General features: G+C 44.5%; 1 protein-coding gene across 1 annotated transcript in view; it reads left to right on the forward strand.

The window, feature by feature from the left end:
• The window catches only part of LOC109923047 (meiosis initiator protein), a 61,436-nt gene that overhangs the window by 18,443 nt on the left and 27,804 nt on the right, over positions 1–15,189 (forward strand). Inside the window, exons 4-7 of the mRNA XM_020523092.2 lie at positions 1,321–1,411; positions 7,351–7,456; positions 8,835–8,993; positions 11,932–12,195. Coding sequence (XP_020378681.1) covers positions 1,321–1,411; positions 7,351–7,456; positions 8,835–8,993; positions 11,932–12,195 — 620 coding nt within the window. The remainder of the gene's footprint in view (positions 1–1,320; positions 1,412–7,350; positions 7,457–8,834; positions 8,994–11,931; positions 12,196–15,189) is intronic.

Here is a 15,189-nt window from a genome sequence, read left to right on the forward strand (position 1 = left end):
TAGGAGGTGCCTGGGTGTGTCAGTGTTTATAGGAGGTGCCTGGGTGTCTCAGTGTTTATAGGAGGTGCCTGAGTGTGTCAGTATTTGCTGGAGGTGCCTGCGTGTGCAAGTCCTCCATTCAGTGATTATTTACCTCTAATAGTGTGGTGGAGTGTATCCTGTGTTCCTTTTAATTACACAATAATCCCAGCTGCTAACTAACGCTTCCAGTTGTAAACACATTGCAAATTTCAGTAAGTTTAATTGGGACACTTATGAAATTCTCCTGCTCAGTGCAAATCTCCTGCATCCTCTAATAAGCATACCATGAGAGGCAAACTGCAAGAGGTGTACTGAAGGGTTTTTGTCCTGACCCATCCCCAGCACATACTTGGTCACCCTGGGATCTTTCTCCCTCAAGAGCAGTTCAGAATAGAGGGCCATAACTGTAAGACAGTCATCAATAAACCTAATGGGGGATTCAGGAGGAACATCTTTACCCAGAAATTGTTGAGAATCTGGACATTGCTACTGCATTGAACGGTTTCAGTGTATGTTTAAGGGAAGCCAGATAAGTGCATGAGGGAGAAAGGAACAGAAGGATGTGCAAATGGCATGGGAGTAGGCTTATAAAAAGAATAAACTAGTTGTACCAAGTGGCCTGCTCAGGTGCTGTAAATCTGCAATGACATTAAAGGAGGGGTCTTTGGCACAGTGGTGGCATCCCTTCCTCTGAGCCAGGAGGCCTGGGTTCCATTCCTGTCTACTCCAGTGGTGTATAATAACATCACTGAACAGATTGATTTGAAAAAAAAGGGGTGCTATATAAATGCAAGTTGTCATTTGCTTGTAACGTGTTTTAATATCCATAGCTCCCCAGTAGGTGGTGCTGTAAGGTCTCAGACAGGTCCCATCTTGTCAAAAGCAGCGTACCATCGCAGTCTGCAGAGTTTTACATAAAGAAATTCTGGGGCCTCAACGCTGACGTTAGAGTTTGCTTTCAGAATCATTCTGATCAAGGATTAAGCACCCTCCTCAACAGCGGAAGTTCAGCAATTACATTTTCTGCTTACCTGTTCCCAGCCCATAGACCTGTGTGCCACGAATGTGTAATTGCTGGGCCCCGTCCAATGGGCACAAAGGGGGCAGGAGCCAAATTTGAACCTCTCCCTTCAGTCATTCCCACATTTATCCCTTCACTTCCTCCCTCACGTCATCCTTTCCACCATCTATCCCCTTCCCACCTTCACATGCCCATTCTCATGTTGTTTTCATTTATTGAAACAATCCATTTGTGAAGCAAGCGTCCTCTCAGGAATCTGTTGTGTGATCTCTTCCCAGGGAGCAGTATCGCAGTAATGTGAACTCACTGCGGGAGCTGGCTGCCATTCTACCAGTCCCTCCACAGAAACGGGAGAAAAGGCTTACAAAGGTACAAGAAATAGCAACTTGCTCGCTCAGGTCGGCAAAACCAAAATGAACCCGCCGTCCCTTCTGCCACTCCTGTGTTGCCTACCAGTTTTCGTGTTCTCAGTTTAAGTGGTCGTTGCAGTTTACCAATACTTCTTCAACAGTGCACAGTTCTTCATACAGACCTACGGCTAGAATTGGGCCTACTGGCTCCGGAAGCAGACCATAGATGGCTATGGGGGTGAGTGAGTGCTGAGGTGGCTTGGTTAGAAGACCCAGTTGTTTTGGAAGCTGTTAGCCTATCACCCTTCACGTAGTGACAGTTCCGATGTTAAAACAATTGCAACAACTGGAGTAAGGGATTGATGGGAGCATTGAAAGGTAAAATTGCTGTAGTCCTGTAAGGCAGCTCTCTCATTAGAGATAAACAATTGGTGAGTTTAACTTGAGGGTCACCACTCCTCAGGCAAGGGGAGAGGTTGAGAAAGAGTCCTTCATGGTAGCCTGAGCTGGTGCAGGAATTGAACCCAAACTTGCTATCACTCTGCATCACCAACTGAGCTAACTGACCCCCTCTGAAAGGCATATCCAGTTAGTTAGATAATTGTCCAATAGAAATCTCTGCTTGACCACAGAAATAGTAACACCTTGGGGAAGTAGTGGTGTGATAATGTCACTTTACTAGTAACACAGAACTCCAAGCTAATGTTGTAAAAACATGGGTTTGAATCTCTCCATGACTGATGGTGAAATTTGAATTCAGTTTTTAAAAACTGGAATAAACTAGTACATTAACACCAACCATATAATTGCTGTTAGTCCATAGAATCCCTACAGTGTGGCCCAACAAGTCCACGCCAACTTTCTGAAGAGCACCCTACCCAGACCCACCCTATTGCTGTAACCTTACATTTGCACCTAACCTACACATACTATGGGCAGCTATAGCATGCCCAATCCACTTAATCTGCACATTTTTGGACCATGGGAGGAAACCAGAGCACATGGAGGAAACCCATGCAGACATGGGGAAAACGTGCAAACTCCACACAGACAGTCACCTGAGGGTGGAATCAAACCTGGCTCCCTGGTGCCATGAGAACCACTGAGTCAACATGCCACCCAGTTGTCATGAATAGGCATCTGGATCTCTCATGTCCTTTATGGAAGGAAATCTGCCATCCTTACCCAGTCTGGCCAACACTGTGGTTGGCTTTTAACTGGCAGTTGGTGATGGGCAATGTTGGAGATGAGTATTCTGGTCCAATCAGTGACTCCCATATCCCAATTACAAATGCATTGGCGTTGAACGTTTTGATTGTAGTTGGAGCTGCACTCATCCAGATAAATGGAGAGTAATACATCACATTCCTCACTTGTGCTTTGTAGATAGTGGACACGTTTTAGGGAGTCAAGAGATAACTTACACATTTCAGGATTCCAAGCCTTTAACCTGCTGTTGTAGCCACACTGGATGAATATATACGGAGTGCCTGTGTGTAAAAAAAAGCTGTCTGTGAGCAATGTGTCCGAGATATCAGATACAGATGGGCATACACCACAAATTGGTCCCTGATTTTATACTAATTGGCAAGCTCATTGAGCAGCTGGTGTGGATGAAACTGACCACAAGCAAACAGGAGTGCAGGCTTCTAGGCTGCTGAGGGAGGGGGGAAGGTTAGAGACAACACCGTTTGCATCTGTTCAGTCAGAATCTGATCTGGGACGGCACCGTGGCTCAGTGGTTAGCACTGTTGCCTCACAGCGCCAGGGACCCATGTTCGATTCCACTCTCAGACAACTGTCTGCGTGGAGTTTGCGTGTTCTCCCCATGTCTGCGTGGGTTTCCTCCGGGTGCTCTGGTTTCCTCCCTCAGCCCAAAAGATGTGTGGGTGAGATGTTTTGGCCATGGGATATGTGAGGTTACAGAAATAAAGTAGGGGGCTGGGTCTGGATGGGACACTCTTTGGAGACTCGATGTGGACTCAATGGGCCGAATGGCCTGATTCCACACTGTAGGGCTTCTATTCTAATTGTCTGTGGCATCCTGCTTTTGGTCAAAGACCTTGCTGCATCAGGTACCTGCAGTAGTCAATATGTGACAGTGACCCCCAAGTTAAAAGAAGCCATCCATCATTTGCCACTCCTCAAAATGAGGCTGAGATGTGGAACATGAATATCCTCACGGACAATCCCAGCAGCAATGGATCTGAATGTCTCAGGAACTCTGGTGCTATGATGTTAGCATTATTGCCCTGAGTGAGCCAAGACAGGTGGGAGAAAGCCAGCTTGGAAAACAAGGTGATGAATACATCTTCTTCTGGAAAAGTAAGTCAGAAGATGAATGCCAAATCCATGGGGTTGCTTTTAACATAAAAAACAAATTAGTTTATTATCTCAGTGAGCCACCTCGTGGGATAAGTGAATCTTTCGGCCCAGTATAATTCAGAAAGAGTACTCAGACCAGTCGTCAATGTATATGCTCCAAACCTAGAGGCAGCAAATGAGTCAAAAAGGAATTCTACTCCAGCCTTGATCAGTCATTATCTGCAAGCTGATTCTCCATGGTGCTTTTATTGCTTTAGTGGAGAAGGATGCAGACTCCTGAGAATGTGTGATTGGCAAAGAGGTGTGGGGAATAAAAACAGCAATACAGTCCTCCTCCTGATGAAATTCCTATAACGTGGTTTGGTCATAAGAATCACCCAGTTCATCAGAGAGACAAATACAAGACCTCATGGCAATGCTCTCAAGACATTGGCACTTCTGCTTGACTACTTCACAATCTGAATAATGGACCATATGAGTGACTGCATCTCCTGGGCCATGACAGTAAACCAGGTTAGGTGATGACCAGTCCAGCAGTAATCAGCTATTATCTCCATCAGTCTGGCCTTAAAATAGCAGAAGCACTGTCAAAGGAAATTCAATGACAGTGCAATTGAACTCAATGTCAGGGCCTCTGCAAGGAAAGACCTACTCAGTCAGCACCTCACCGTCAATCTAGTAATATTCAATAGACAGGAGCCTCAGAGTATCCACAGTGCCTGGTCTGCCCTTAAATCCATCGTAAACAGCACCTGCTAGAAAATTTTAGGTATCTCCACAGGAAGTCTCAAGTCTGGTTTGACAAGAATGACTGGAAGATCACAGAGCTATTAAGTTGCAAATGCAAGATATTTGGGAATTGGAAACACCAACAATACTCACAAGATAGAGAAACAGGTTTGCAGTTAAATGAGGGCCTAGGTTCAATTAAAAAAAAATCCGTGAGCCAAAGAACGGCTGGTGATTAGAAAAAGCCCGACAAATCTGCAACTTATGGACAACCATGCATGAATTCTTGAGTAAAACCAAGACCATCTTCAGCCCAAAGACCTAACCCACCAGGAGCTAAGAACAGAGTGGTGCTCATAAGGGACAGAGAAACAGCGAGCATTTGTTGGAAGGGGCGCTTGTAGGATCTCCTCAACATCATCCTACAGCATGCTACCCCTCACCATCTCAGCAGAACGCCAGCTCAGCATGGGGTTGGAAAGGCCATCTGACATCTGAGAACCTACAAGGCCGCTGGCACAGACAGAATCCCCAACATGATACAAAAATACAACGGAGTACAGCCTAGGCATGTATACACAACCTCTGGAGAGAGAACAGGATTCCAGAGGATCTCTGAGACACTGTAATTGTGCCCATTCTCAAGAAAGGAGACTAAATTATTTGTGGTAACTACAGAGGTTTATTCTTGCTGTCTAGCACAGAGAATGTTGTATCAAGCCGCCTCCTGCTGGCTGAAGAATTCCTCCTGGAGTCACAATGTACATTCCGTCCTCGGGAGGTAGGGTGGACATGGTCTTCACAGCAAAACAAGTGCACACAGCTGCTGCAATCCTTGTACATGGCCTTCTTTGACCTCATAAAGGCCTTCAACTCTGTCACCCAGAGGGGATGCTTCAATTTGATTACATACGGAAATTTGTCACCATCCTCCTCCGCCTGCTGCATGACAGCATAGAAGCAGTGATTCTCACCAAAGGATCCACCACAGATCCAGTAACGAGTACGAACTGGGGTCAGGCAAGTCTGTGTCATTGCAGTAACACTCTTCTCCATGTTCCTTGCTGCAACTCTTCACCCTATATCAATGAAACTTCCTGCCCGAGTGGAACTGCTCTGCAGCATGAGCAGAAACTGCCCAACCTGTATGACCTCCAGTCCAGAACTAAGACTACGAAAACCTCTGAAGTTGAACTACAGTATCTAAATGATGTTTACACACGCAAAATCTCAGAGGCCAAGCCCCAAGCCGTTGATGTATTGATGCTGTCATCTAAGAGAATGGGTTTTAGGCTGGCATCCACAAGAATCCAAATCTTCTACCAGCCTGCTCAACACTGCTATTGATGATGAAACTCAACACTGATTCCAATATGCCATTGCGATATTATGCCATCTGGGGAAAAGTATGCCTGATAACAAAAGATCTCAAACCTAGTACAAAGCTCATGGTCTATAGAGCAGCAGTGTTACTAGGCCTTCTGTATGTAAGAGTTGTGGACAATGTACAGCAGACACCTCAAATTCCTTGAGAAATATCACCAGCAATGTCCCCCTCAAAATCCTGCAAATCTAACAGCAGGATAGGTGTTCCAATATCATGGTCCTCTCTCACACCACTGTACCTAGCATCAAGGCACAGGTTACTGTCAATAGCTGCATTGGGCAGGCCACATCATCACCATGCCTGAAGAAGACTCCCAAAATGAGCTCTCTACGCTGAACTTCGTCACGGTTACTAGGAGGGCAGAGGAAATGCTTCAAGGATGTTATCAAAATCTCCCTAAAGAAAATGCAATATCCCCACCAACTCGTAGGAATCTCCAGCTCAAGACTGCCCAATTTGGAAAAGAAACATCCAAGCATCTTCAGCAAGTCCAAGTGGAGGCCAAGTGCAAACAGCACAAGGAACGTGTGAAAACTCGAGCTAGCCACCCGCTGAACCATTTACCCAAATACCATCTGCTCTGTCTGTGACAGGATGTGTGCATCCAGAATCGGACTGTTTAATCAATCACCTGAGGATCCACAACACTACAGTTGAAAAAAATCATCCACAGAACACAGAAAGGTGTCTCGTCATTTCCCTGAGTCTTGGGCATGTTAAAATGGCATATACTTTGCATCTAGTCTTGCCATAACTAACATTGAGGGAAAGAAGAAAGCCAGGATATTGGGTTGGCAAAATTCCACTGTGAAGCAAAAAAATAGGTTGGAAGTGAGATAAAAATCATGCCCATATAAATAGGAACTTGCAGCGCTATGTCTGTCTCTGGTTAAGGAACAGATAGATTCGCTGTTATGAAGTTCCCATTTATGTTGCTCAATTTCAACCCAAACTCTATCTTTCCCCTTTTTCAAGCACTGTATATATTCAGAATTTTCTGTCCTTACTTCAGTTTGCTAGCATTTCTGAACTTTTTTTGTTTTTTCTCCAATGAGACAGTTCCAAATATTGAGAGAGTAAGTCACCACCCATGATTACTTCCAACCATGACTATCACCTCAAAGTCTGAATGGTATGGGGCCAAGCCCCATTCCAGACATTTGGCACTTCAGTGAGGTACTGAGTGAGTACAACACTGTTGGGGGTACTCTCAGATAACACCACAAACCATTGCTCTACTTGCTTGTTCAGGTTGATGTTAAAGATCCCATGAAAAAAAGCAGTGGACCTTCCCAGTGCACTATCCAAACATGTAAGCCTGTGACCAAATGCAGATTGACAGGTTGTTGATACCACATCTGTTGTGAGATCTTTCTGTGTGAGATCTATCTGCTGTGTTTGTTCAAATCACAACATGCACTGGTTTATACAAGTACTCAATTTGCGGTGAATCACTTTGGCACGTCCTTATTGACAGGAAAAGCGCTTCTTAACAAAAGTTCTATTGTCTTTTACAGAAGGAGATTCTGAACCAGGTTTTGCGATACATTGCATTTCTTAACAGATACATCAGCAACACTAAAACTCTGTTGAAGGACCATTATGTGGCCATTGATGAAAGTGGTGAGTGTATGATATCTTCCAATGAAACATCGTCTTTAACTTTACAAGTTTCCCAAAGATCATCTGACTTATCTGTAGTGTCTTTGAACTCCTGGCTTTGTGGACTGGATGGTCCTTTCCTTATTGCAAGCTTCTTTAAGCTTTGGGCGAACTCAGTCACAAATAGGTCAGCAGTGGGAGTCCAGAACCTTTTTTGTATCTTTGAGAGTTTAGATAGTAATCAGAGATTGTCTGTCTTTTCTTTATGTCTGGGTTATAGATAAGGCAAACGTTGCTAGACCTAGTTGTTCATGAGAAACTGGTCCCACGTTTTCTTCCTGATCCACTGCTTGAGAAATCTGTAGGTTTTAATCCCAACGTGAAAATCTTAATCCCAATGTGAAAAATTCCAGGTCTGGATTTAGAGATCTGAGTCTTTCCCCCATCTGATAGAGTAATAAAAAGTCATCAATTGACATTGGCTGGCATTGTGGCTAAGTGGTTAGCACTACTGCCTCACAGTGCTGGGGACCTGGGTTCAATTCCACCCTCGCGTGGAGTTTGCACATTCGCCTTGTATCTGCATGGGTTTCCTTTGGATGCTCTGATTTCCTCCCACAGTCCAAAGATGTGTGGGTTAGGGTGGATTGGCCATGCTAAATTGCCCATAGTGTGCAGGATAGGTGGGTTAGCCATGGGAAATGCAGGGTTACATGGATAGGCTAGGGGCCTGGGAAGGATACTCTTAGGATAGTCAGTGTGGACTCGATAGGCTGAATGGCCTGCTTCCACACTGTAGGGATTCTACATGCTATGACCTGGAGCCAGGTCAAAGATCAAAATTCTGCACTAACTCCTGCATCACTATTCTTATCACTAATCGTTTTAAATGCAATTGAATGTCATATGCTAGAGTGAAACTGCTGGGTAGATAAGCTTTGAAAGGCCATGCAACCTGAATTTTCTTACATTTTTGGCAGCATTTTGATAAGTCCTTCCATAACCTTGCTTCCTCCCGTTCTCTGTGACATCCTCCAGCCCCACAACCCTGTAACATTGTTTTACTCCTCCAAAGCTATCCTCTTGTTAAATCCCTATTACCCACAGTTGGCAGACACAGTTTTAAACTGCCTAGTGTACTAAAGTTGGGATTCTCTCCCTAAACCTCCCACTCCTCTCTCTGTGTTCAAAGAATGCTTCTCAAAACCTGCCTCCTTGACCAAGCTTTTCGATCCTAATACCTCCTTATGCGCCTCGGTGTCAAATTTTATTTAATAAAGCTCTTAAGAAAGGCCTTCGGACATTTTGCTACATTAATAAAAGTGCTATATAAATACAGTTATTGCATAATATACCTTCAACCAGTGAAGTGGACAGCCAGCAATTTTTTCTTTCCCAGAATTCTGCTTAAATGGAGAGGAGTCTACAAGCCCAGAGGAAGCTGCACAGAGTAATACGGAGGAGATAAGTCCTTTCTCCACACCTCCAAGCATCAAGAAAATGAGACTAAGGAACATGTGTCACAAGCCAAGGAAAAAGAAGTGGATGGAAAAAACAGGTACAATATTCTGGGCAACGCCTCATCAGCTTTCCTTTTTGTGTTTCCTTTTTGCACCTCGACATGAGGATTGTCAATCAAGCAAAACTTTCCCCCTCCTATTTTATCCATTACCTGCTGAGCTGAGTGCATTAGTCATTCATGAACAGTTTCCAATTTAGTCACCAGTTTCAACACCAAGCACTCCCAAAAAATACAGCACAGAATGCAGACTAATACTGTCTCCACATTGTCCCCATCTAGAACATCCAGACGGGCTGGAGGACTGGTGAATGGAGAAAAACTCTCTCTCCGCATGGTTGCATCAGCACTCCCTGAGGAGAAGCAAGGGTTAGATACAAAGTAATGCTTCATCTGCACTGTCCCATCTACAAGACTCAGGAGACCACACATTGGATACAGAATAAGACTCTGGCAATTCTTGCATTTAATGCTCCCAGCCCAGGTATAGTGTAATGCTCCCTCAACATTACATCAGCCTCAGTACAGTACACCAACATAGCAACCTCTATTTTCCCACAGTGCTGTTTTGTGGTTTGCTTTTATCCAATTCAGCGCTGTGTTAGTAATACTGTAAAGTTAAGAATGCCCCTAATTCCTTTCACATTGGCAGTTTGCAGCTGGGTTGGGCCAACTCATGATGCCTTTAAAAGTGACAGGCAAGACCTAATACCAGGATACTCATACTACCGTTCCCTTTTCTGACAGTTTCGCCAAACCAAGAAAAGGATGTGGGTAGCCAGCCTGCACGCCTTCCTGGCATCTTGCAGAGGGAAGTTCAAATTCTCTGCAATTTCATAGAATCCCTACAGTGTGGAAGCAGCTTCTTCGGGCTATCAAGTCCACACCTCCCCTATGAAGAGCATCCCACGCAGTACCACCCCCCGCTACCTTATCCCTGTAACCCTGCAATTCCCGTGGCTAATCCATCTAACCTGCACATCCCTGGACCCTATGGGTAATTTAGCATGACCAATTCACCTAACCTATATCTTTGGACCGTGGGAGGAATCTGGAGCACCCGGAGGAAACTCACGCAGGCATAGGGAGAATGTGCAAACTCCATACAGACAGTTGCCCAAGGCTGGAATCGAATCCGTGTCACTTGGCGCAGCAGTGTTAACCACTGAGCCACCATGCCGACCCAATTTTGCTGAAGTAGTTTGGTTCCCAGCTAGAGGAGTCGTGAACAATAGAGTCCTCATTTTCGAGCCATCGACCAGAAGAGGCATTCAGCATTGCCATTGAGATATCTCTGTACTCAGAAGCAACCACCTGTTTTTCTAGATGGTCTCGTTTTCAATATTTGGCTGAAGTTCAAGAATGACTAATGCACTCAGCACAGCAGGTAATGTTTATACAGTTTATAGGGGAGTTAGAGCTTTATTTTATTGGCACTGCTATTACCATGTAGTAAATATTTTTTGATGTGGCTTGTGTGTATAATCACACCAAGATCTAAGAGGTGTGAGATGGAGAAGAGCTGGTGATATTGGTTTGATATGATTGATTGACAACTTTAATTGGTTGTAGCAGGATTTTTCGAAACAATCTTGCTTATGTTGTTAGTTTGAATCATCTCAAAAGACTTAACAATGGCTCATTGGTTGTGTATGTAGTACATACTGGGAGAGGGGATGTATAGGGCTATAGGAAGGCGTATAGTGTAAATATGAGTAATGGAGATTTGAGGATTCATAGAAGGAGCATGGAAGGTAAGAATGGGAATGGAGGGGATGTAAAGGTTAATGAGGAGGTTTGGGGAGCACAGTGGGTGTTTGCAGAGTGAGGGATTGAAGTCCTAGCAGTCATGGTTACAACTGAGTCATTGTCCCAGTAAATGGGGCCACACCTTCTAGCCTGGCAGCCTCATCATCCATTCACCTCTGTTGCTCTATATGGAGGCAGCAGTTCCGATTCCATTTGACCTGCCACTCTGAAACAAAAATATAGCAGGCACAGGCCTCCTTAATGCAGACAGGTTTGTGGAGTCAGGAACTTTCCTGTTTCCCGCCTCCTTTTCACTTCACAAAAATCTGCCCCCTAGTTTCTAACTGTAGCAACTGTTACCCCACTCACTGGAATTTAGAAGAATGAGAGGTGAACATAAAGTATTCTTAAGGAGCTTGACAGGGTAAATGCTGAGAGAATATTTTCTCTCATAAGAGAGCCTAGGACAAGAGGGTATAGGCTCAGAATAAAAGGTTCAAGAATGAGTTAGGGAGTTATGAGTCTTTGGAACTCCCTGCCACAGAGAGCTGTGAAGGCAGAGCCTTTGTGTCTATTTAGATAGAAAGATTCTTGATCGGCCAGGGAATGAAGGGTTGTGGGGAAAATGCAGGCGAGGAATATCACATTAGCCACGATCGTATTAATTGGCAGAGCAGGTTCGAGGAGTCGAATGGCCTCCTCCTGTTTCTATTTCTTATGGTCTTATTATTTTAGTAACTACCATAGTGTTTTGGTCACATTGCCTAGAGAAGGTAATTAAAGTTCAGAGGAATGAAATAAAAATACGTCTGACTGAGGTTTAGTCATAATAATGCTGCCCATCATGTAATAATTCTTGATAACTTCACAATTTTACATTTAAAAATTATCAGCAGCTCCAAAATGATGTTAATTATTTCATAGACCTTTTGAATTGTGAATTGATTTGCATATTGAAGACACTGAATACTTTGCTTCATGGTACATACGAAAGTATACATGCATTAATAGCTGCATAGTTATCTGTATTGAAGTAATCTTGCACACATGTTGATTATGGTAACCTGTTGGGAACAGCTATGGGTTTGTAACTAACATGCAGACTCATTCAGGGATATTCAAGGAGGGATCCACTGTTACACCCTTGATTGAATCAGTGAGAGAAAAAGAATAGTTTGCAATTTATTGGGTAATGGTATAATTTTGCAGATTTTCCCTTTTACTGCAGAACGGAGACAAGTGCTGAAATCACGCCGCTGCCTCTACAATGAGCCAACACTTTCCGATAAGTACTTGCGAGGAGAAGGCCAGCAGGAGGTCAGGATGACGTGGCAAGGATCATCTGTAGATACCTCGTCTTCCAGCTCCTCTTCACAGGATAACACTGTTAAGCCCCAAGGTCATACCATGTTCCTTACCTTGCTGGAGCTTGCAGAATCCCGAGGCCTTGCAGAATCCAGAAGCCTTGCAGGATCCAGCCTCAGAAACACAGGTGATTATTTGAAAGAGGTTTCACCTTCAGTGGGAGAAAGTCTAGTCAATGCGTAGAGTGATATGGGGCCAAATTCTCAGTCAAGGTCAGCATTGGGATCAGTAGCAAGCAGCCCCACAGTTTGGTACCATCAGCAAGTGGCAGGTATTCAGTTACGTGCAAATATGTTTAATTCAGGGGCATAAGTATGTGTGTGTGTGTATGCGTCATGACTGATCACATGGAGGGACCCTAGCACCCCTTCACTTTCACCTTCACCTATAGTAGCTGTTTCAAAAAGTGACAGAAACATTACTGTCGCTGTCCCCAATTTGAGATTGAGAGCTCCCAGCTTCGCTGTTTGAGTTGTCGATCTAAGGTGCTAGAGGTTGACCCAGCATTGCTAGCCAGCTTACTTCCTCAATAAAAGGAGGGTGATTCGCTGAGTAAAAATCTGTGAGTGCAGAATAGTTGCTTTATACAAATTAAGTGCATATGATAAAAACCTGTATCTTGTTGGAGTTTGGTCTCCAATGGTAACTTCTCCAATCGAATTTCTCAATCATCACTATTCAATCCAGGAATATTGTTGTCACTATGTACAGTCAGGAAAGGACCGACAGATCCATCAAGCGTAGTCTTTACCATTATGGCGTGACATCGCACATCAATATCCTCACTTTTCCCAAGCAACCACACTAACTAGGCCATCTCCTATGGAAGGGATAAACGGGATGAGAAAGGTAGATCACTTTTGAGGGAAAATACACTTCACCTTCCCACTGTCTAAGACCCACGCCCCAACAAAAGCAACCTGGCAGTTCCAGGAATGTACCAGGAATTGGAAGGATGTCCCCAATTCTTGCTCAGACCTCTGAGTATGGGAGTTGAGTATAGGAATTCTTGCTGAGGTTGCACGGGACATTGGTAAGGCCTGTTCTGGTATACTGTGTACAGTTCTGGTCACCCAGTTATTGGAAGGATATTAGTAAGTTGGAGAGAGTTCAGAAGATTCAGAAGAGATTTACCAGGATGTTGCCAGGTATGGAATGTTTGAGTTATAAAGATAGGCTGGGACTTTTTTCACTGGAGCACAGAAAGTTGAGAGGCGACTTTATAGAAGTTTATAAAATAATGAGGGGTATAGATAGGGTTAGTGGCAAGTACAGGAGGCAATGGCCTGGTGGTATTATCGCTAGAGTATTAATCTAGTATTAATATTCTGGGAACCCGGGCTCAAACCCTGCCACAGCAGATGGTGGAATTATTTGAATTCAATCAATAAAAAGCCTAATGATGACCGTGAATCCATTGTCGATTGTTGGAAAAACCCATCTTGTTCACTAATGTCCTTTAGGGAAGGAAATCTGCCATCTTACATGTGATTCCAGACCCACAGCAAATGGTTAACTCTTAACTGTCCTCTGGCCAATTAGGGATGGGTAATGAATGCTGGCCTGCACAGAGTCGACCACATCCTGTGAGTGAATAAAGTTATAGGTTCCAATTTACAGTCCTCCTTTAATTAAAAAAAAAGTCTCTTTTCTTAGGATGGGGTCATTTCAAGACTAGGGGGCATATTTTTAAGGTGAGAGGAGAGAGATTTTAAAAAGTCATGAGGGACAAATCTTTTACACAGAGGGTGGTTCGCACATGGAGTGAACTTCCTGAGCAGGTGGTGGATGTGGGTACAATTACAGTGTTTAAAAGATATTTGGATAAGTACATGAATAGGAAAGATTTGGAGGCATATGGGCCAGGAGCAGGCAGGTGGGACTGGTTTAGTTTGGGATTATGGTCGGCATGGACTGGTTGGACCGAATGGTCTGCTTTGGTGCTGTATGACTCTATAATTACCTCCTGCTTATAGTTAACAATCAGAAACGCTTAGGAACCATTAACTCTTTGTGCTTGCAACAAATCCACACTGACTGCATGAGCCCACAACTCACTTCAAAAATCAATTGAAGGTGTCTAACACTTTGCTTCTGTGGTACATATAAAAACATGCATTAATGTCCTTGATTTGTCAGTAAGCAACGCTTCACACTTGTTGATTAGGATGTTTTGTTAGGAATAGAAAATAAATTCCATCCTTGTCATTAAGACTCAGGTACTATTTGGGACCCTTGTGGTGTAGTAGTGGTGTCCCTACTTCTGAACTAGAAGGCCCAGGATTCAAGTCCTATCTGCTCCAAAGCTGTGTCATAACTTATTTGAACAGGTTAATTAAAAATATCTGAGATAGTAGGAACTGCAGATGCTGGAGAATCCGAGACAACAAGGTGTAGAGCTGGATGAACACAGCAGGCCAAGCAGCATCATAGGAGCAGAAAGGCTGACGTTTCGGGCCTAGACCCTTCATCAGAAAAGGGGGAGGGGAAGGGGGTTCTGAAATAAATGGGGAGAGAGTGGGAGGCGAATAGAAGATGGATAGAGGAGAGGATAGGTGGAGAGGAGACAGACAGGTCAAAGAGGTGGGGATGGAGCCAGTAAAGGTGAGTGTAGGTGGGGAGTTAGGGAGGGGATAGGTCAGTCCAAGGAGGACGGACAGTTCAAGGGGGCGGGACAGTTCAAGGGGGCGGGACGAGGTTAGTCGGTAGGAGATGGGGGTGCGGCTTGAGGTGGGAGGAGGGGATAGGTGGGAGGAAGAACGGGTTAGGGAGGCGGGGACGAGCTGGACTGGTTTTGGGATGCGGTAGGGGGAGGGGAGATTTTGAAGCTTGTGAAATCCACATTGATACCATTGGGCTGCAGGGTTCCCAAGCGGAATATGAGTTGCTGTTCCTGCAACCTTCGGGTGGCATCGTTGTGGCACTGCAGGAGGCCCAGGATGGACATGTCGTCTGAGGAATGGGAGGGGGAGTTGAAATGGTTCGCGACTGGGAGGTGCAGTTGTTTACTGCGAACCGAGCGTAGGTGTTCTGCAAAGCGGTCCCCGAGCCTCTGCTTGGTTTCCCCGATGTAGAGGAAGCCACACCGGGTACAGCGGATGCAGTATACCACATTGGCAGA

The sequence above is a fragment of the Rhincodon typus genome, chromosome 39, assembly GCF_021869965.1.
Source record: "Rhincodon typus isolate 14 chromosome 39, sRhiTyp1.1, whole genome shotgun sequence".
Classification (NCBI taxonomy): Eukaryota; Metazoa; Chordata; class Chondrichthyes; order Orectolobiformes; family Rhincodontidae; genus Rhincodon; species Rhincodon typus.